General features: G+C 42.8%; 1 protein-coding gene across 2 annotated transcripts in view; it reads right to left on the bottom strand.

Annotated features, from left to right (window-relative positions):
- Nucleotides 1-22,744, bottom strand: part of SPON1 (spondin 1) — a 353,087-nt gene that overhangs the window by 124,544 nt on the left and 205,799 nt on the right. For both annotated transcript variants that reach the window (XM_049890475.1, XM_049890474.1), the window contains exon 6: nucleotides 6,850-6,998. In XM_049890475.1, the coding sequence (XP_049746432.1) occupies nucleotides 6,850-6,998 (149 nt within the window). The remainder of the gene's footprint in view (nucleotides 1-6,849; nucleotides 6,999-22,744) is intronic.

The following is a 22,744-nucleotide window of genomic DNA, read 5'->3' as shown; positions in this document are numbered from 1 at the left end:
GATAACACTAAGGTCTGGTCATCTATTTCTGTAAGATCACAGCCATTGAAAACCCTATGGGACACAGCTCTACTCTGAGACACATGGGGTCGCCATGAGTCAGAATTGACTTGATGGCATTTTTTTTTTTTTTTTTAATGGTCAAGGAAGCCTTGATCTAGAGCAGTCTAAAAGGTGGACTGGTTTTTCTAGTGCACATTCCATGATTGGGCTGGCCTTCGCAAAACTCATGGTTTTATGCATGGCTTGATTGTTAATTAATCAATTAATTGACTGAACAGATATTTATTGAGCATCTTATTATGTGTGAGATACTCCTAGGTGCTGGGGATACTCTGGTGAACATCTAGAAACATGGAAGACTAAACTGATGCAGAAGGTTCTCCCTCTTGCTACAAGGAAATGCTGAACAAGATATATTAAAAATACATATAGCTGTGTTTAGGAAAACTCTCCAAGTCTCAGAAATGGGGATAAAAGTCTAACTCAGAACAGTAAGCAAGGGTTGGTGCATGGTGACCAGTTGGGGCCCTGGATTGGGATATGGGCTCCAGGAGCTAGAGGCTGGGATTTTAAAGCCCATGCAGAGAGATGAGGGGAGGTCTTGAGCTAGTGTGAGGTGACACGTGGGAAGACAACCCTGCATAAAGCTGGGTTGTTTGAATGGTTGCCCTGTTTATGAAAGAGGATGAGAAAACCCTACACCAATCACCTTGGTAACGTGGCTAGGAAGCTTGTCATCTTTCCAGTATCCTGATTGAAAAGAAGTCGCCTTCAAGAAATAGAACCCCCCGGCCTTTTTCATGTGAAAGTGTAGAGTTCATATTTATATTAGCTGTGTAGGGGGGAGCCCCAAGCTGAGAAATTACATGAAAACTTGGATGAGAACAGGAGAAGGAAATACAAAACCATTCTGATGAGGCACCACAAGTTGAGTACACAAGACTCCCACAGGAAAAAGAAAAAATGCTAAAGATGAACAAACAATCCAGAACCAAATGAGGGAACTAGTGATGGGGAGAGAGAGCAAGTTCAATTAGAACAATCTGAGAGAGACAATTAGATTTGTTTAAAATTATTGCAGAGATAAAAGTAACCACAATGAAGGAGTTAGATAGTATAAAAAGAAGCAGAGTTGGGTTTGAAAAGGAGACTGCCTTCAAGGGGCTCATCATCTAGTTGGGAGACAGCTAAGGAAGCAAGCGGTGACAATTCAGGTGATGAGAAAGACAGCAGAGGGAGCTCTGGAAGCCCAGAGAAGAGGCTTCAGACTCCTTCTTCCCAGAGGAGGTGACATTTCAACTAAGCTATGAATTATACACGCGGTTATTAGCCAAAAAGAGGAAGAGGAAACATCTTATGACCCAAGGGAATAGCAGTCATTAAAGTCTGGGATGATTCAGACAATAGCATATTCAAGAACTGTCAAAGTTCAGTGTAGGTCTGCATTTCCCTGGCTGAGGCAGAGGTCTCCCTAAAGTAACCACGTACCTACACTATATGGGGATAGTTATTTTCCACCCAGTCTGTGAATTTCTTCAGAGTAGGGATAAAATGACATATTGCATTGGGCAAATCTGCTGAAAAGACCTCTTTAAAGTGTTAAAAAGCAAAGATGCCACCTTGAGGACTAAGGTGCTCCTCACCCAAGCCATGGTATTTTCAATCGCCTCATATGCATGCAAAAGCTGGACACTGAATAAGTAAAACTGGAGAAGAACTGATGCTTTGAATTATGCCAGAAGAACAAACAAATCTGTCTTGGACGAAGTACAGCCAGAATGTTCCTTAGAAGTGGGGATGGCGAGACTTTGTCTCACATACTTTGGGCATGTTATCAGGAGGGACCAGTCCCTGGAGAAGGAAATCATGCTTGGTAAAGTAGAGGGTCATCGAAAAAGAGGGAGACCCTCAACAAGATAGATAGACACAGTGGCTAGAACAATGGGCTCAAACACAACAATGATTGTGAGAATAGTGTAGGGCTGGGCAGTGTCTCGTTCTGTTGTACACAGGGTTGCTGTGAGTCAGAATCAACTTGCGGCACCTAACAATAATAACGTGGGTAAAATAAAGAAGCCTCGGTGGTGCAGTGGTTAAGCGCCGGGCTACTAACCAGAAGGTTGGTGGTTCGAACCCACCAGCTTCTCTGTGGAAGGAAGATGTGGTAGTCTGCTTCCCTAAAGATTTACAGCTTTGGAAACCCTATGCAGCAGCTCTACTCTGTCCTATAGGGTCGCTATGAATCAGAATCGACTCGATGGCAATGGATTTTTCAACTCCTAGTCTCGTTTTGCGTCACACTTCCCCTCATTCACTCTCCTCTTGCCACACCAGTCTTCTCTTAGTTTTTCAAGCACAATAAACTCTTTTGTGCTTCAGGGACTTTGCATATGCTGTTGTAGAACAGTCTTTTCTCCATGTTTTTCTTGTGGGTATCAGCTTAGTGGTTGGTTCCCAAAGAGATCTCCCTGACTACCTTATCTAAAACAGGTCCCTCCTTACCACTGTTTCCTATGTTTGTTTATTGCCACTTACTATAATTTTTAAGTATCTAATTTTTTTTTTTTAACTCTTTTTTCTTGTCTCCCCTATCAGAATGTAGAAGCTGAAAGGAGCTCCATGAAGGCAGGGGATTATTTATCTTGATTACTGCTGTATCTCCCATACATATAGAACATGCTCAGTAAAGCTACTGAATGAATAAATTAGTGAGGACGAGACATCAAACAAGTACTTAGGGTAGAGTGTGATGATTGTAATGATAGAGGAGGTATAGGGTACTGGGGAGCACCTGGCAAGAGGACCAATTTAGTATAGAATTTGGTAAGACCTCCATGAAGGACTGAAGGAGGAGGTAAGGGTATTGGGGAGCATGTGGCAAGAGGATTAATTTAGTACAGAATTAGGCAAGGCCTCTAGGAAGGACTAAAGGATGAATAGAAGTTCACCAGTTAAAGGGGTGCAGGAAGATGCTATAGCCTGAGAAGAGGCCCAGATGCAAGAGGGGCATAACTCTTTGGGGAAAGTGAAAGAGATTCTGTATGGGCAAAGCTTAGAGTTGAAGCAAGAAATAAGATTCAAGAGGTAAGACAGGGCCAGATCATGGAGGATCTTTCATGCTATGACAAGTTTGGATTTTACTCCAGGGTCAATGAGAAGCCATTATACAATTTAACTGAGGGAGTGGCATGATCGGTTGTGTTTTATAAAGATGGCCCTGTGGCAGCGTAGGTAATAGGAAATGTGTTGGAGGCAGGAGAGCGGGAGGCTAGTGCAGCAACTTAGGCAAGAGATGAGCGTGCCTTAGATAGGGCGGCGGAGTCTCTGGGTTAATGCGCTCAGTTGCTAACTGACGGGTTGGAGGTTTGAGTCCACTCAGAGATGCCGCAAAAGAAAGGCCTAGCAATCTACTTAAACCCCATGGAGCACAGTTCTGATCTGACACACATGGGGTCACCATGACTCGATGGCAACTGGTTTTCTTAGACAGAGGGGTGGCAATGAGGCTAGGGTGAACTGGATGAATTTAATAGGAGAGAAGCTAGAAGCTGGGTGGAAAAAGGCTCAAGGATAATGTCTAGGTTTCTCTCATGAATAACTGGGTGAATGGGGTCACCATCTTTGGGTCGGCATCTAGCAGAGAACCAGATCTAGTAAACACCCTACAAAGTTATGCTGGCTGAAGTAGAAGTGGCCGAAGTAGGTTGCAGAGTTTCTCTAACATTGACTATGCAACAGCTCATTTTGCGTTCCCACATCTACCTACAAGCATAAGCTACCATTTCCTACAGCCCCCACCTGCCTTAGTTTACCCTTTGTGACCTGCCAGGCTAGCTCTAGCTAAGAAGTTCTCATTCCCAGGTCCCACTGGCCACCAGGAAGCATCTGCTTCTGTCTCCCTGCTAAGGAGTGTACACCGTGTCTTTCCCCCACCCTCTCCAGACACTAGCATCAGGATTGCCAATAGCACTGCTATAATTTTTCTTTAATTTTCCTGGTGTTTAACAGTTATTGTAACATTAAAATTTATACTCAACAGCATTATTAGAATTTTCCACTACTAATGGAATTATTATTTTCATTCATTTGTGTAAAATTTACCTCCAACAATATCCTTTGTGATTTTTAATGCCCTTGAAACTTGCAGTGAGTGATAAGTCTATAATAAGAGAATGCTGGTAAGCACATCAACATCTTGGGAAAAAGAGGGCTTTTTGTTTTCATCACGGTTAGACTCGAGTTCTTTGGTAGAGCGGCTGATAGGATATAAAGTATTAAAGGCTGAGAACATGTTGTTAGTTTGTAGATGTGTCCAAACAAGTTCTCTGGGTATTCAGAGGACAGTTTTATAGTCTAGGAGGATTCATACTATTGTTCCTTTTTATGTTGTTTCTTACCTGACTTCAGAAAAAATACAAGAAATTGTGTGCTTGTAGGGAACAATATTTAAAACTAAAAACTGTTTGGAAGTGAAGGGATCTGAAATCATCCTATTCAACTGATTTTCCAAGGAGCTGGGGAGTTTGAAGCATGGCTGTCAGGGTACTGCAAACAGGGCTCATTGTGATGCAGAGGCTAGCGAGAGAAGGTTCCCTGCAGGGCAGCTGTGTGGGGCAGGGAAGGTGTACATACAGGCAAGGCTGGCTGGCTTCATGAGTTTGTGACTTGGGGCAATGCTTGATTTGATGTTCTGCTGTCGTTGTCTTGGAATTCTTAATATTTTTTGGACAAGGGACCCCACATTTTCATTTTCCCTGGGTCTTTCAAATTAGGTTGTTGGTCCTGCGTATGGACTTTGGAATCAGACAGACTTGGATTCAAGTCTTGCATCTAGTATTCTCTAGTGATTGACTGTGCCTCAGGTTCCTTGTCTGTAAAATGGGCATAATAAGATCTTCCTCTCAGGCTAGATGTGAGGGCACCCAGTGGTCCTAAAAGGTAGTGACAGATACTGAAGCTTGCTCAGTGGCAATCTTAGTTTCCATAGGCAGTGTCCACAATTAAGCTTATTTTTATGCTTTATGTCAGCCAGTCTAGCCAGCTGGGATAGAGAGGGCTTGCCTATGTGGTACAGAAGATAACCCAAGGAATCATCAAGCAAGGATTGTTTTCCTAAAATGGACATTCCGTAGACTGGGGGGTCTTACATATCAGTTGTCAATGTTTTTACTGCGGTAACACGTGGCAGATGATGTCCACTGGCATGATATACAATATAGTCATGGCTCCTTACAACCCCTGTGTGCTTGTTTTCTCTCCAGAAACCTCTCAAGAAAGCCAACGCATGAGGCTGACATTATTATCGAGATACCCTTGACTTTGTTTGTAAACTTTAGTATTTTAACCATGATTTGTAACAAATTACTTTCAATACACCACACAGCAGATCTTGACAAGCCAGCGTGTCCCAATTCTATGTGTGATAACCAGTAATGTGGATCCCAACCAAGGGTCCCCCCCCCATGACAGGCCACAAAACATAGGACCAGCATGGAGACTTCCATGATATTAAAGACGGACGTGGCTGAGCCAAAGCCTGAACAAGTGATGTCAATCACTAGGCAGAGTAAGAGAAGCACCAAGTAGAGAGATGGATAAACTTTCGATGAATAACATGTGATCTGAGAACATCTGGTCAAACTTTTTTTTTCCAAGAAAGGAGAAAAGTCTTTAAATCAGATTAATAAGAAACGCAAGGTAATTCCTAAGCATTTTAGACTTGGGTCCAAAAGGATTTCTGCAGGGATTACAGTAAGACTTAGAATGACCTTTATTGGATTCAGCTTGGGGTTTGCGGGCAGTTTGGAGTCCAGCTGGTAGATTTCAGGGGAAGCACTGGGGCCTCAGCTGTGCTCACCTTCCTGTGCGTAGTCTGAGCACGTGCACATTGAGCCAAGGAGGGCGGACCCAGGCTTCTCCTCCAGGCCTGGAGGAGTCCTGAGGCCCACTGCATCCACTCAGGAGATGTGGGGCTGCAGGAGGGCAGCAGCCGCTCAGTGCCCTATGTTGTGAAATGACCACATCCCAAGCAGAGTTTTCTTTTTCCTTACTAATTCTCGAGGTCTTGGTGGGCAATGACACCTGGCTACTCACTGAGCTTACTCTGGCTGGGTAGCTGCAGTTAAAGGGTACCCCACCTCTTCGTAGTGCAGCATGTTAACGGCCATCGGAAACCCAGGGCTCTTCCAAGATCCACTCATCAGCCTCTTTCTAAGCACTGTGACTGGATCAGGATTTTGATGAAGGATGATGGCATTGGAAGCTGAACAAATGGAAAAGAATTATGGGCTATTTCTCCCTTATCTCTCAGTGGTATGAATGGGGGCCGACATAACAGTACAGCTACTGGGCTCACATGACATGATACCTAAGAGCTACTTCAGTCTACGATGATTATGACTAATGACCAACTAATGTATCAAAGTCCTGAAGACATAGTTGCAAAAAGCATGTGCCCATACATAAACGTTTATTTTTGGAGATGGCGATTTTGGCTTACACAGCTTGAATATCAGTCCCCTTTATCACAGTGAGAAAACCGTAATTCGCCGCATTGACTCTCAGGAGACCAGAGACATGACATTCCAACAACGCAGTCACGGTAGCAACACAAGCAGAAGAAAACACAAAGGCATTCTGGAAAAATCTGAGACAGATGAACATTTGTTCCTCTCGCCTGTACTGGACATAAAATACCCAGATGCAAACTCAGCAAATAGATTTTGCTTCCTACGGTACCAGTTGTCGAGCACAGAGTACAGCAAATTTCGAGCTCCTAGGAAAGAAATCTTAAGGAAGGCTTTCACTCCATTTTGGGGTTTTGGTCATTCTGTGGTATTTTCCTACCTGTTGTCGAATTTCTTCCTCCATTTTCACTGGTGAGCCCAGCTCTGCAACTTGCTTGACTCCTTCACTCGCATATCCTCCGTACTCCCACAGCACATAATTCTTGGAGTGGGATCCGCCAATGATCGCAGACCAGTGATTGGCTCGACCTGGGAAAGCCAATCAGGATGTAGTTAGCATTGTCACTGTGGCCATAACACAAGTCTCTTTAAATGATGGATGGAAAGAAGGTATAACTGGACAAAAATTTAACCAGTACTGACTAACCACCTGCTCTGTGTTAGGCCCTGTGCTGTTCAGTCAGCAGTAGGCAGAGTCCCTGTTCTGAAGAATCAGTAAGCAAGGAAGTCTTGGAAATGTGCCAATGGGGCAGTAGCAGATGCATGAACAAGACACAGAGGCAGCCCAGAGGCATGAATTCTGTCTGGGAGGGTCTCAGGAAGGCGGGCAGCTTAGAGAATTGTCAAGGCTGATCAGATTTTTAGGGCAGGAGAGAGACGAAAGGCTATTTCTGGAAGACTCAGGAACACTAAATCACACTGTGTTTGGGGATCTATAAGTAATTCAGCATTTCTGTGTTACACGCTGTCAAGGGAAGAGGTAGAGAAGGATGCTGGCAAGGTGGGAGGGAGCCTGCTCACTGACTGCCTTGCTCTGAATGGGTGGGGAGTTTGAATGTCATTTGAAAGGGTCTGGAAACCACTGAAGGATTCCGGACAGGGGGAAGACGTGGTCGGTCACATTTGAATTTTAGATAATTCACCCAGATGGCAGTGTGAAAGAGTGCATTAGGGGAGCAAAATTGCAGTGGAGAGCTGGAAAGATGAACAAGGAACAGAAGGGAAAGGGAATAAGCAGATAGGAGCCTTAAGCAATTCTGGAGCACAAAATAGGCACTGTTGTCTTCAGCTGGCTTTCTGTAGGATCAGGGGCAGATAGGTTAGCTACATCTAAAGGATGGAATAGGCAGTTTGGATACATGGATGTCACCAGTCCACAGTGGTTTGGTGACAATCATATAGGATGGTGACTGTAGTGGTATGCAGGAGGGAATTAAATGCATGACACAAGAGCAAGGAGAGAACAGAACACGATTTGGGCAGGACCAAGAAAGAACTTGACCTGAGAATTTTATCAAAGCCTGGGGAGCAGGGATGGGGGTATTGATAGTCAACACCAGCACCTCACTGAATTTGGTTTTGTATATTATTTGCATGTGACAGATGCACTTATATCTATTATTGACCAAGTTACATATAGTTAATATACATTTACTGTTAGCTCAGTTCTCAGCCATTCTTTCATTGGTGTTATAAAGTCTCAAGTAAAAAAAAATTTTTTCAGGCACAACAGCCAAAGAGAGAAACTTGAACTGGGTGGATCCAACTAACATTTGCACCTGGTGACCTGGGGTGGGCAGAACCTTCCGCCCCATCTCACCATATAAAAAAAATGATTCTGAACAGGGCTTGGTCCTGTTTCCACCTGCCACCTGTTACCCCTGCGTTCTCTCCTCTAGGGGCACGTCAAGAACATGGGCATAAAGCCAGGCTGCAACCTCCTGTCTGCTGAAAGCAGCCGTACGCTGCCCTGGGCAGATGACATCACCATGCAAATCTACCGATTGCTTGTTCATTATTTACAACACATCAGGGAAAATGCAAACTCCGTTTTTATCCCTCATCTCCTTACAGAAGACAGACGGGAGATACTGCCAGCTGTTTCTCTAACTCATTTCCTGGGTGAGAATGTTCTATTTATCTTCTAAGCCAAGAGTGCTGCTTGCTTATGGGCAAGAGCTGGTAGCTAATTGTGACCTTTGGTATATGATATGGCCAAAGGGAGATCAGCTTCAGAGTCTGGCCTGTTCCGCCAAATACCCTCTAGTTCCAGACCCAGCCTACCTGTGATTCTGCACCTCATTGGCTTAGCACACTTTCCCCTCCTGTTTGTCTTGGCCAACTCTCATTCCTCCTTCGTGATTTACTCAGGAGCCTCCCAAGAGCACCCCAAGCAGACCTAAGCCCTCTTCCCTGTCATATTTATTATCACTGTTGCATGTCTGTTTTCCCACTAGCCCATAAGCTCCCTGAAGGAGCCTGCCTCATTGCTGATCCCCCGCATCCAGCACTGTGTTTGATGCATTGGCTGCTTAGTACATGCCTACTGAAGCATTTTATCTAAACTGCCAAATGAAAAGGTGGCAATATGTGTGTTTTAAGCCTTAGAGAGCAGGCTTGCACAGATTCGATTCAGTTTGGTTATACTACAGTGTAAGCTCAACAGAGTTTCTGATACTTACTAGACTAAACCACTCAGCTATCCCGACGCTGTTGAAAAAAAAAAAAGGGCATTGGCCATAGAGCTGGAAGAAACAACAACAAAAAACCCCAAACCCATTGCTGTCAAGTCGATTTTGACTACAGGATAGAGTAGAACTGCCCCCATAGGGTTTCCAGGGAGCAGCTGGTGGATTCGAACTGCTGACTTTTTGGTTAGCAGACAAGCTCTTAACCTCTGAGCCAGCTGGAAGACAGGGATTCAAATCCCAGCATTGCCACTAACTAGCTGTGTAAACTTGGTCAAGTTCCAGTTACTTATTTTCCCTGGGTTTCAGCTCCCTTATTGACCTATTAGGTACCAGGAGTGATTTCACATATATTATCGGCCTTATTGGCCTATTGGAAACCTTGGTGGTGTAGAGGTTAAGTGCTGCTAACGAAAAGGTTGGCAGTTTGAATCCACCTATGGTGTTACTATGAGTTGGAATCGACTCAACAGCAACAGGTTAGGTTTTTTGGTTTTTATTGACCTATTATGAGAATTAAATTATTTTTAAAATGAGATAATATGTGTGAAATCACTACTGGCACAAAATAGACAATAATTACATTTTTCTCCTACCTGGTTGTTAAGGAGGTCACAAAAAGAGTAAAACATGAAGCTTGCCCTTAACTCAGTATAAGAGATAAGAAATTTATATAATATGGAATAAGATAAGTAAGAGAACGGGAACAAGCTCAGCTACAGGGGGTTTAGAGGATGGACCCAGATGGGTTTTTCTGCCTTATTCATTCAACTTCCATTAACTATGCACCTAGCACAATGACAGGGCTGGACACTGACAGGTATCAGTGTCCTGAAATGGCTCACAGTCTGGGGTAGGGGGAAGCAGATGGATAAGCAGGTTAATTACAATCCAGCATGATCAGGGTTATTACAGAAACAACACAGAGCAGGTGATGGGCTTGCTCACCCCAAACTCCCCAAATCCAAAGAATCAAAGCCCAAAGGCACTGAGTACAGGGAAAGAGGTGCCTGAAACGTGGGATCTGCCGGTGTGGTTTCTTATGCTTGAATAAAATTTCAGTGTGCCTGTTCAACCCCGAGCCAATACAGTTGTTAGTTTCCTACAGTGGTCTTGCAACATAACACACTAATTCAAATTTCAAAACATTGAATGACATCAACCAAGTAGTAGATATTTGCAGGATACTAGAGCAGGGGAAGGAACCAGACTACATCCTCCCTTGGGGAACAAGGCAGGCACCCGTGGAAAAATAATTTTAACGTTGAGAAAGCTGTTGATTATCAGGTAAGTGGCAGTCACACAGGTGCAGAATGGTACAGAGGAGAGAGGCATGGTGATCAGAAGTCAGAGACATGGCTCCAGGCCTCCACTAGTGACCACGAATCAGTCATTCAATCTCCCAGAGCCTGTTTCCCTCTCACAAACAGGGATGGTAATCACTAGGCTGGACTAGCTCCCAGAGTTGTGAATTAATTGAGCTAGGAAATACTACTAAAGCTGTAAAGAACTGTATATATACATGTATAAGGCACTATGTGAAACCACAGGAAGAATCCAAAAGATGAGGGAACACGGAAATTTCCTTCTTAGGAGGAGAGCTTCCAAAGACTTAGATAAATAGAAAAACCAAAAAACCAAACTCGTTGCCGTCGAGTTGATTCTGACTCATAGTGACCCTATAGGAAAGAGTAGAACTGCCCCATAGAGTTTCCAAGGAGCACCTGGTGGATTTGAACTGCCAACCTTTTGGTTAACAGCCATAGCTCTTAACCACTATGACACCAGGGATTCCAGATAAATAGAAATAAGGGCAAATTTTAGGTGGGAAAACTGATGCGACTGTAGGGGCAGGAATTCTATTAACAGCGTAGATAAGAGGTCTTAAACACCTATCAGGTGTTAGGTATGACGCTTTCCTAAATGTAGTCCTTACCACAACTTCATTCTCATTTTATAGATGAGAAAATTGAGGCCTAGAGAGGTTAAGTAACCTCCCTAGCTCACAGACTAGCAATGGTCGAAGCTGGGTTCAAACCCAGGTCCGTCTGACTCCAGAGCACATGATCTCTTCACTACATCTTACTGGGGGCTCAGGGACCTGAGGAGACCATCTGGGGGACTGGAGAGTTAGAGGAAAATGACATAAGAAGAAAAAGAAGGTCAGAACCAGCTGTGGAGAGTGCTGAGAGCCCATCCATGGTAAAGGGCATCGGGAAAAGGGGAAGAGGCTGAAGGTCTCCTTCTGGAAAGAAAGACATAACCGTTGTTAACACACACAGAGCATTTACTACGTGCCAGGCACTGTGCCAAGGGACTTGACATACATTATCTCATTAAACACTCAAACAGAAAAATCTTTTGATACATATCCTATCATGAGTTCCATGTATCATATGAGAAAACTTAGAGAGGGTAAGTGAGTTAACCCGAGATCACGGAAACAGATGAGTGAAGAAGCTGGGATTCAAACTTAGGTCTGTCCACAAGGGAAAGATTAGTCCAAAGGACTAATGGACCACATCTACCATGGCCTCCATCAGACTGAGTCCAGTACAACAAGATGGTGTCTGGCTACCACCACTGACTGCTCTGACAGGGATCACAATAGAGGGTCTTGAACAGAGCTGGAGAAAAATGTAGAACAAAATTCTAACTCAAAAAGAAAGACCAGACTTGCTGGCCTGACAGAGACTGGAGAAACACTCAGAGTATGGACCCCGGACACCCTTTCAGCTCGGTAATGAGGCCACTCCTGAGGTTCACCCTTCAGGCAAAGACTGGACAGGCCCATGGAACAAAACAAGATTAAAGAGGTGTATCCGCTATCCGCCAGGTGCTCCTTGGAAACTCTATGGGGTAGTTCTACTCTGTCCTACAGGGTCGCTATGAGTCGGAATCGACTCGACGGCACTGGGTGGACTGGGTGGACCAGCCCTGAGGCAGGGACTGGAAAGTAGGAGGGAACAGGAAAGCTGGGAATAGGGAACCCAGGGTTGAGAAGGGAGAGTGTTGACATGTCATGGGGTTGCTAACCAATGTTATACAACAATATATGTACTGTTTGATGAGAAGCTAGTTTGTTCTGTAAGCCTTCATCTAAAGTTCAATTAAAAAAAAAAATACAAGTTAAAAAAAAAAAAGAAAATCAGACTTAGGTCTGTCTGACACCAGAGCCCAGCTCTTCTTCACCACAATGTACCGTATCTCTGGTGGGACATGCACAGTGGCAGGAGAGGAAAGGGTCGAAGGGTAAGGAGACCCAAGAGAAGGCCCTTCAATATTCCTTGCATGAGTTGTGTAGGGTCTAACATAGGAAATGGGAACAAGGGCTTAGAGGTATGTGCCAACAAAAGGAAGATTAGATAGTCCTTGGGAGGCAATTTGATGAAGTAGTTTAAACTTTGGCTTTTGTATTCAGACCAACATGTATTCTAACCTTAGTTCTGCAACTTTCAAGCTTGAGCAAGTTAGTTTATCACTTTTAACCTCAGTTTCTTCATCTGTGAAGTAGGGATATTGATATAACCATCTTCCTAGATGAAGTCCATGAAGTAATGCTTAGTGCCTGAGATCAATAAATATTACCTAGTTTTTTTAGTTTAATTAAACACAAATAGGGGTAGGGGCAGGGCAAATTCAGACAAGTTTCTGGAAGGCATGTGGACTGAAGGGTATCTGACTGGGTGATTGGGTGGCAGTTTGACTTAGAACTGGTGGGCTGAGATAACAGGGATGTCAAGTGCAAGGGCCTGAACCTGAAAACATAGCAGGGAATCATGGAAATGGGACTCAGTGGTCTGGGGCCTGCAGGTGAGATAGCTGAACAGATCTAAGTTAGCTGGCACACAGAGAAGTTTATCCCTGAGCCCCATCACCCTTCTGGAAATATGGAAAGAGAGAGACAAAAGCCTCATGAGGCCTGGGATAAAGGGCCAAGGTTAATGTTTGTGGCTTTCTCAAAGGAATACTTGAATACTTGGGGCTTCAGCCTTAGGAGGCAGAGGCAGAGAAGCAAAAACTTTCGCCAGCTTCTTCAGCTCTCAAGTAAGGACCATAGCTATTTGGTTTAGCATGCCCCACAGGGTTCCAGCAGTGTTCAATTGGCCTACACATATCTAAGTCTTAGATAGAACAGGAGCAGATGGAAAGCTGGGAGGAAGAAAATGATTAGACATTTTGAGTTTGAGATACTGATAGGCCAACCATGTTCACTGATCTGAAAGCCACTCCAGAGAACTCCAGAATGTTGTTCAATAACCTCCTTTCTGACACCTTTTCTGTTGTCAGAGCTGGTGCTAACTTAACAGAGTTTACAATGATGCCTGAAAGGCCAGCACTGATCAAAGAAGAACCATATCTGGCATTTTGTCTGGTGTTGGAGGAGGCATGTTGCACCTAGATTCTCTCAGGTGTTCTGCACATGACAGGTGTTCAGTGACCACCCAGACTTCCTGGCCTCTTTTGCAAGTGACTTCATTCCCTTACCAATCTCAATCTTACAGAAAACCAAGCATTTATATCCTTGACAACAATTCATAATGCTTCACTGGAGAATGTCCTACAACCTTGGTGACTGTATATGCTATAACCTCCTGTTATTCAACCTCAGCCTCACCCATGGTCTCTCAGCCCTATTTTGGGCCCTGGTTGGGCTTTTGCGTAATTTGCTATTGTAGCTACAACCAAGTTCCTCCAGTTTCGAAGTCCCAGCTCCTCTTTCCCTTTTATCTCTCAGTAGTTGACCTTACCACTAATCTCTTTTGAAAAGAACAAGGGCAACCCATCTACAGACTTATCCATGCACCAAGTGGCCTGTGACTAATAGAAAAATGCTGTGGACCTACGAGCCTTATTCACAAGAGTTGTGTTAGACCACACTTCCCTCTTGCCCTTCTTATTATCACTCTAGGATCAGTTCCAGAAAAATCCTGGTTCCTGAGGCTTTGGATTTGGCTACAGAACTTGGCTTCTCTGGATTTGCCCCCTGGGTGCTGCCCAGGACACAGCTTGTACTAGCCTTCTGGCTCTTCCTACTCTTGACTGCTTCAGGAACACACCCTGACCAAGTTGTTCTGTTTTCAGGATCTCATCTCAATATGGCCTCCTGGCAAAAACCCTGGATGGAGCCGTCTCTCAACTGGGGCAGAAATTCCTCAGCTTTCTATCTTTCTGACTTCTTCACTCAGCTAGTCTTTTTTAAAATTTCCTGAGGTCTCAAAAGAAGTGTCTCTCCCCATTCCAGGAAAATCCCTTGCACTTAGGCAATTGATTACATTCTCTTCATTTCTTCTGAGACCTCCAATAATGTTATTCTATTCTATTGCCTTAATTTATTCAATAAACATTTACTAAGCATATTCTTTGTGCTAGACCCAGGATTGGCAAACTACAGCTCACCATCTGTTTTTTTAATCCAATAAAGTTTTGTATTTTATATGTTGTTTATGACTGGTTTCATACAACAATGGTAGAGTTGAGTAGTTACAACAGAGACCGTCTGGCCTGTAAATGCTAACATTTACAATCTGGCCCTTTACAGAAAAAAAAAATTGCCAAAACCTCTCAATAGAGACTCCCAAAAGAATCAGACTTGGTCTCTGTCATTGAGATTTTCAGTCTGGAGAGTGGGGTGGAGGGTATGGAGAGTAGGCAATTATAATAAAGTGCATGTGATACAGCTTTGAAAAGTCAAACACAGTAATTAAATATACACACAAACACACACACACTAAGAAGGGAGCCTTTAGCTCAGACTGTCCAGAAAGGGCTTCCTGGAGAAGATGACAGCTGAGCTAAATTCTGAAGAGTAAGTAGGAGTTAGCAAGGCAAATAGGGGATTAAGGGAAGGATAATTTTGCAAAAGGAATAGCATGTACAAATTATAGGCATATGAAAAAGGTTGAGGCATATAGAAAACTACAGGTAAGTCAATGTGGTGTGTGTGTGTGTGTGTGTATGAAGGGATGTAAATGTCTTAATAGGAAGTTTTTATTTTATCTTAAAGGCAATGTGAAGTACAGAAGAAAATAAGATAACCCTGTCTACAGATAGGAGCTCTGGTGGCACAGTGGTTAAGAGCTCAGCTGCTAACCAAAAGGCTGGTAGTTCAAATCTACCAGCTGCTCCTTGGAAACCCCAGAGTGGCTGCTCTACTCTGTCCTATGGGGTTACTATGTGTCAGAATCGACTTGATGGCAATGGGTTTAGTTTTTTGTCTGCAAACAACTGCAAAATTATGTATGCCCATACAACTTCTGCTGCTGGCTTTGATGGGGCAAATGGCACTGAGTTACCCCCCTATCCATACATAACTATAAAACTGGGCAAAATACATAAAGCACAAGCTTTCAGATGTTGGAAAACAGACAGAAAAGAACTATAATCCTGGAGATAAGAGAAACACAAGAGGTGAGCCCCATGTTTTTCCTGGCTTTCTTCCTGGGACACTTTGTGGTTTGTGGTGCAAAGCATGACAATCTGGCTGATGAGAATGCAGAGATAGGAATTCAGTGTTGTGAGGTAGGTGGGATTTACTGGTAAGAATATCAGAGAGGAGTAAGTTGCACAGAGAAGGAGCTTCACAAATATGCAGAGAGGTCCCATTAAGTCTTCCCCTGGACTAGGAGCTTCTCAGCACGGGGACCCAGGGTCCGAAGGACATGCTATTCTTCTGGCTTTTGCATCTTGGTGGTAAGAGGTTCCCATTTCTCTCTGCTGGCTTCTCTCTTTTATATCCAAAAGAGATTGGCTTAAGGCCCAATCTAATCTTGTAGCTCTCATCAACATAACTGCTGCTAATCCTTCTCATTAACATCATAGTGACAGGGTTTACAACACATAGGAAAACCACAACAGGTGACAAAATGTCAGACAATCGCACAATACGGGGAATGGCCTAGCCAAATTGAGACACATACTTTTCGGGGATACAATTCAATCCATGACATTCCACTCTTTGGTCCCCAAAAATTCAGGTTCTTGCCACAGGCAAAACACATTTGCCCCATCACAACATAGGAAAAGTCTTAAATCAACTCCAAGTCCAAAATCCAAAAATTCCTCTTCGTCTGTGAAATCTAGAATACAAGTTACCTGTTTCCAAAGTACAATGGTGCAACAGCCACAAGGTAGACATTTCCAGTAAAAATGAGAGAAATTGGAGGGAAAAAAGGCATAACAGATACTAGTAGTAAGTCAGCAGAACACATTACATTAGCCCTCAAGACTTGAGAATAATCCTCTGTTCTCTGAGACCATTTACACAATGGCACTGCCCTCCAGACTCTGAGTTTTGGCCACATTCTCCTGATTCTGAGTGGAGGCCCCTTGGCCCTGAGCTTCAGCTCCATCTTCCAGGCCCACTGGAATGGCAACTCTGCTCTCTCAGCTTTGGGCAGCCCCATTTTCCTAGTCCATCTGAGTGGCAACTCCACCCTTTGAGATCACAGAGGTCGTGGCCATACCCTTTGAGACTGATGCAGCTCAGCTTCTTATGTTCCTTTTCTCTTCAGCTTCTGCTTCCTGGTTCCTAGGCCTCTCAGGCCTTGCTGCCCACCATCTGCCCTGCTGGGGCAAGTATTCCAAAGCTTTATAGCTCCACCAATAAGTGCCTGGAGGCACTCCACTCTGCCTGGGAGCATCCCACTTTAGCCAGAAGGCACTCAGCTCTCTTGCTTTGTGAGTCAGCAAGCCTAGCTCCATCAATAAGTGCCTAGGAGCACCCCATTCTGCCAGAAAGCCTCCTGCACACAGGCACTTAGCTCTCTTGCTCCATGGGTCAGCTCCAGTGCAGTCTCACACTGGTCTCAGCTGCTGGTTCTCTGCTGCTGCCGGGTCTCTGCTGCTACTTGTTCTCTGCTGCTGCTTCCTACCATCTGTGCCGTCTGTAGTGTAACAGCTCTTGTCATTTACTTCTGAGTCCTCTTATTCATTGACAGTTTCAAAACTGCTTCCACATTTTAGGTATCTGCTAGAGCAGCACCCCACTCTTGGTACCAAATTCTGTCTTAGGCTGGGTTCTCTAGAGAAGCAAAACCAGTAATGTTTATAAATATATATAGAGAGAGATTTATATCAAGGAAATGGCTCAAGTTGTTGTAGAAGCTGGAATGTCCCAAGTCTGTGGATCAGGATAGAGACTTCTCCTGAATCACACAGCCACAGGGGCTGGTGAACACTAGATTGGCAGGTTGGAGAGCAGGACTCTTGCTCACAGGCTGTGAAGGTTGATGAATTCCAAGATCAACAGGCAAGACCAAAAGTCTTCTTCTGATTCACATAGCTACAGGGGCTGGTGAACCCCAGATCGGCAGATCGGACAGCGGGGCTCTTGCTCACAGGCTGTGAAGATCAACGAATCCCAAGATTGGCAGGCAAGACCGCAAGTAAGCTGCTAGTTGCTAGCTCAAGTTTCAAGAACTGGAGGTCAGACAAACAGGAGCCAGCTACAGGATCCAGAGCAGGCAAAAACCAGAGAACATTCACTTATATTTGGATGCAGGCCACATGCCCAAGGAAACTCCCTTTCAACTGATTGGCTACTCACAGTGGCCATATATCAGATTGCAACAGGGGAGTGATCACAACATTATACAACTGCTAAAACACTGAAAATCATGGCCCAGCCAAGTTGACACACAATCTTAACTATCACAGGGGTGGGGACAGAAGACACATTATAATCAAGAAAACAAAGACAAACATAAATACTGGCTTCAAAAACAAGGCAAAACAAGACAGTGGGATGACGCCTCTAAACATGTGAAAGAAAAAAGAAAATAAATAAAATAAAATGTTTAACTAGAGTTCTGTATCCTGCAAAATAGCCTTCAAAAATGAGGGTAATATAAAACTTTTTTTTTTTTTTTATAAATGAAAGCTGAATGAATTTATAACCAGCACACCTGCACTATATGAAATATTAAAGGAAGCTCTTCAGGGTGAAGGGAAATGAAAACAGATGGAAACTCGGATCTACATGAAGGAATGAAGAGAAATGATAAATATGTGGGTAAGGTACACTTCCAAATCTTTTTCACTGAAGAGTTTCTCCCTTGAAGGATAGAGGCCCAAGTCTTCTCATTCTCGGTGAAAGAAATCTAAACATTCTGTCTTCTTTTGGCATTCCTGCACCTCCAGACGTTTTGGGCAAGTCAGTCTGAGCTCACAGTTTCCACTTCCTTTCTTTGAAAATTCTTTTCTCAAATCCTTGCAACCAAATCCTGAATTTCCACCCGAGCTGATGTTCTCTACTAAATCTTTGAAAAGTTGACTTTTGCTCGCCTCTGTTTCTGCCATTGGACAATTGCTAGGGGCAATCAGAGGAAAATTTCTATCTGCCTCCTTTATTTCCCATTTTAAAATTAAAGTATAATTTAATTTTAGTAAAATTCACTCTTTTTAGTGTATAGTCTAGCACGTTTTAACAAATGCATACAATCATGTAACCACCACAACTAAGAATATAATAGCTGAGATGGAAACCCTGGTGGCGTAGCAGTTAAGTGCTACGGTTGCTAACCAAAAGGTCAGCAGTTCGAATCCCACAGGCGCTCCTTGGAAACTTCGTGGGGCAGTTCTACTCTGTCCTGTACGGTTGCTATGAGTCAGAATTGACGGGTTTTCGGTTTTGGTAATAGCTGAGACCACTGTATTACTCAAAAAAATTTCCACATGTCCCTTTGTAGTCAATCTCTTCCCTCCACCCCCAGCCCCTGGCAACTTCTAATCTGTTTTTTGTCCCTATTGTTTTGCCTTTTATCAAATAAATGGAATCGTATGGCTTGTGGCCTTTTGAGTCTGGCTTCTTCTTTCCCTTACCATAATGCATTTGTGATTCATCCATATTGTTGTGTGTATCAACTTATCCTTCCTTTCAAATGTCTTGGAAGAGAGAGGGGACCTCCCACTGGCTCAAGGTTATCACCACATACCCGTCTCCACTATTTACTAGCTGTGTAACCCTGAGCAAGTTACCTAAGTTATCTAACACTCAGTTCTCTCATCTGTGAAATGGAAATAGTGATAGTACCTACCTTTTAGGATTGTTATGAGTTCTAGAGTATAAAATCCATGTGAAAACAGAACAGTTCCTGGCACATAATAAACATTCAATAAATAGTTATTTTTAATATTAATATTCTATTCCTCCAGGGAAGATAGGAATTGAGAGCAAACAGGGATATACACAGGATCTGTCCATTAAGGTAGGGTGAGGTCTCAGAGAATCATTAGATGGTCCAATTAGTGTGGTCAGCTTAGTTGTGGTTCAGGCAGCAGATAGCACCGGGAGGTATAAAATCCCACACGATGGATGGAACATATAGTGGGAAATGGGAGCAGAATAAGTTAGGTGTAGAGACAGAAGTTCCCAGAAGCAGGTAGTAGGGCCTCTGACACAAGCTGGGGGATCAGGATTCAGGTTCCAGCTTCTGGAGTCAAGGTGGGGATCCAGCAAGAGTCTGAGAAGGAAGCAGAGCAAAAGCAGCATCTCTGTCCTGAGACCTGGGGACACTTGGAGCAGAGACTTGAGTGTGGAGACAACTGAAGAGCCCACAGATGAGCCCTGAGGGACCAGGGCCCTGGATCTTGGAGCTGGAGACTCTTTAAGGATTGCCAACTTCACACAGAAATTGCCCTGGGAACTGGGAACTAATTGCAACCATTAACACCAGTGAGGTTTCACTGTGTGCTTTATATACTGTTATTTGTTTAACCCTCAAAAAACTAGCCCGTTTTATAGATTAGGAAGTTGAAGCACAGAAAAGGTTAAGTGACTTGTCCAGGGTCCTGCTAGGTAGGCCCCTGTTATGGATGAGGGAACTGAGCTATTAGTAAGTGGCAGAGCAGAGATTTGTCATTGGGGATCTATGAGTCAGAATTTGCTTGATAGCAATGGGTCTTTTGGTTTCGGTATACTCAATTTAAAGCCGCGCCCTTTCTACTCCAATGAGGATCCACAGCCTGAGCCAAGTTCAAATCCAGTTAGGGAGTAATTTTCATGTCACTCATAACTTTCACCAGAATCAACTTTTGGCGGTGGAGGGGAGGGGGACACCAGCCAAAAAGCTGATGGTGCCTATCCAGTGCCCCACACAACACTGAGGGTACTGACTTCTTGAAGTTCATAAATTTTGGCCTTCTTTGATCTCAGCCTTCCCAACCCAATTTTTCTGAACTTTGGACAGCTCTACAGCCTAGCCAATCACGTCAGTCTCATCTCGGAAGCAAAGAAAACAATCTCAGGGCACTCGCCAAGTCCCTGTCCCCATTGTTCCTGTGGAGGCTGGTTGAAAGTTTATTGTGCACTAACACGTAATAAAAAAAAAAAATTAATACCAGGGTTATATTTCTCAGAAGAGGAAATTTACTTAAAAATGTCCTTCCAAGCTGACTTTTCCACATAAACACTGTTATAGATGGGAGAGAGGCTTTATTTCTGGACAACTTCCAAATGTTTAATACACCATTAACGCCTGAGTTTGAAGCCCCAGGGAAGGAACCGTAGCACTTGGATGATAAATTCTAGAAATGTTTATCTAATTTAAAAAATTTAGGCGCTTGTATTTAAAAACTCAGCAGGAGCAGTAAATAACTTTGTTTTTGAGAGTGTAGCAAAAATAATGGACTTCTTTAGTGCATTTTTCAGGTTTAAATCTTAACTCTGTCAGCTAAGCCCTATATATAAGTAAGCCAATGCTCTTCTGCTTTTGAAAACTTTTTAAGCAGAAGAGAGAAGACATAGTGAAAACTAGAATTTACTGAGCACCTACTTGAACCAGGTGCTTTCATATGCATTTTCTGATTTAATTCTCAATCCCGTTTCATTGATGAAGGAACAGAGACTCAGAGAGACTCTATAACTTGCCAGTGGACACATTGCCAATGAGAGGTTGAACCAGGATTTGGATTCTGACTGGTTTGTTTTTGGGAAGACTTTATTCTGCCAGTTAGAGAGAAAACAGAGTCTCTGGGGAAAGTTTGTTAAGTTAATAATACAAGAAGAGTCTGTTGAATCAAGTTTATACATAGAACAAAAGGGGAATGCAACTGGGGTAAAAAAAAAATTCATCTCAGAATTGAGGGTAAAAGTGAAGATAGAAACCTAATCTCTCTCATGACCACAGATGCAAAGTTCCAAAGAAAAAATTAGCAAACGCTATATATCAAGTTTTTTTAAAAAAGTATACTATATCATGTGAAAGCTGGACAATGAATAAAGAACACCAAAGAAGAATTGATGCCTTTGAAGTATGATGTTGGCGAAGAATACTGAATATACTGTGACTGCCAGAAGAACGAATAGATCTGTCTTGGAGGAAATGCAGCCAGGGTGCTTCTTAGAAGCAGGGATGGCGAGACTTTTTCTCACATACTTTGGACATGTTATCAGGAGGTATCAGCCTCTGGAGAAGGACATCAAGTTTGGTAAAGTAGAGGGTCATCGAAAAAGAGGAAGACCCTCAAGGAGATGGACTCACACAGTGGCTGCAACAATGGGCTCCAGCATAACAACGATTGTGAGGATGGCACAGGACCAGGCAGTATTTTGTTCTGTTGTACATAAGGTCACTGTGAGTCAGAGCCGACTTGACGGCACCTAACAACAACAACATATCACAATCATGTAGGGTTTATTCCAGGAATACAAGTATGGTTTAACATTCAAAATTCAATCAATATAATTTATTACACTACTAGAAAAAAAAATGTGAATATCTTGATAGATACAGAAGAGGCATTTGATAACATTCAATACATATTTGCAACAAAGAATAGAACTTTCCTTATTAGACAAAAATATCTATAAGAAGCTATAGCAAAATAAAACTTAATAACAAAATAGTAAAAACTTTTCCTGTAAGATTAAGAACAAGACAAGGATGCTCACTATCACTACCTCTACTCAACACTGTAATGGAGACTTTAGCCAGAGCAATAAGGCAAGAAAAAGAAACAGCAGATATAAGGATTGAAGGGAATTATTCATAGTAGACATAATTGTGTATGTAAAAATTCCAGAATAATCTATATATAAATTAACAGAATTAACAAGTGAATTTTTCAAGGTCTCTGGATACTAAGTCAACATACAAAAATCAATTTCATTTCTATATACCACTGACAAATACATGGGAAAGGAAAATTTAAAAAGCTACTATTTACAATAGCATAAAACATACAATATGTGGGAACAAATCTAGTAAAAAAAATGAACAGGACCTCTCTGTAGAAAATTATAAAACATGGAGAGAACTTAAGAGTAAATCTAAATAAATGGAGCAGTGTAACATATTCACTGATTAGAACACTCAATAATATAAACTTGTCAAATCTCCCAGAACAATTTGTCCATAAGTTCAACACAGTCTCAATCAAAATACCAGTATTTTTTTTTTTTAATGAAAATTGAGATATTGTTTCTAAAATGTATGCAGAGATGTAAAGGACCAAGGACAGCCAAAAAAATCTTTTTTTAAAAAAAGAACAAAGTTGGAGAACTAACACTACCAGATATTAAGGCCTTTTATAACATTATCGGAATTAATGTTAGTGTTATTGGAAGACCAGTGAAATAGAATAGAG

The sequence above is a fragment of the Elephas maximus genome, chromosome 7 (genome assembly GCF_024166365.1).
Source record: "Elephas maximus indicus isolate mEleMax1 chromosome 7, mEleMax1 primary haplotype, whole genome shotgun sequence".
Taxonomy (NCBI): Eukaryota; Metazoa; Chordata; class Mammalia; order Proboscidea; family Elephantidae; genus Elephas; species Elephas maximus.
This window is presented reverse-complemented; position numbering and strand designations above follow the sequence as displayed.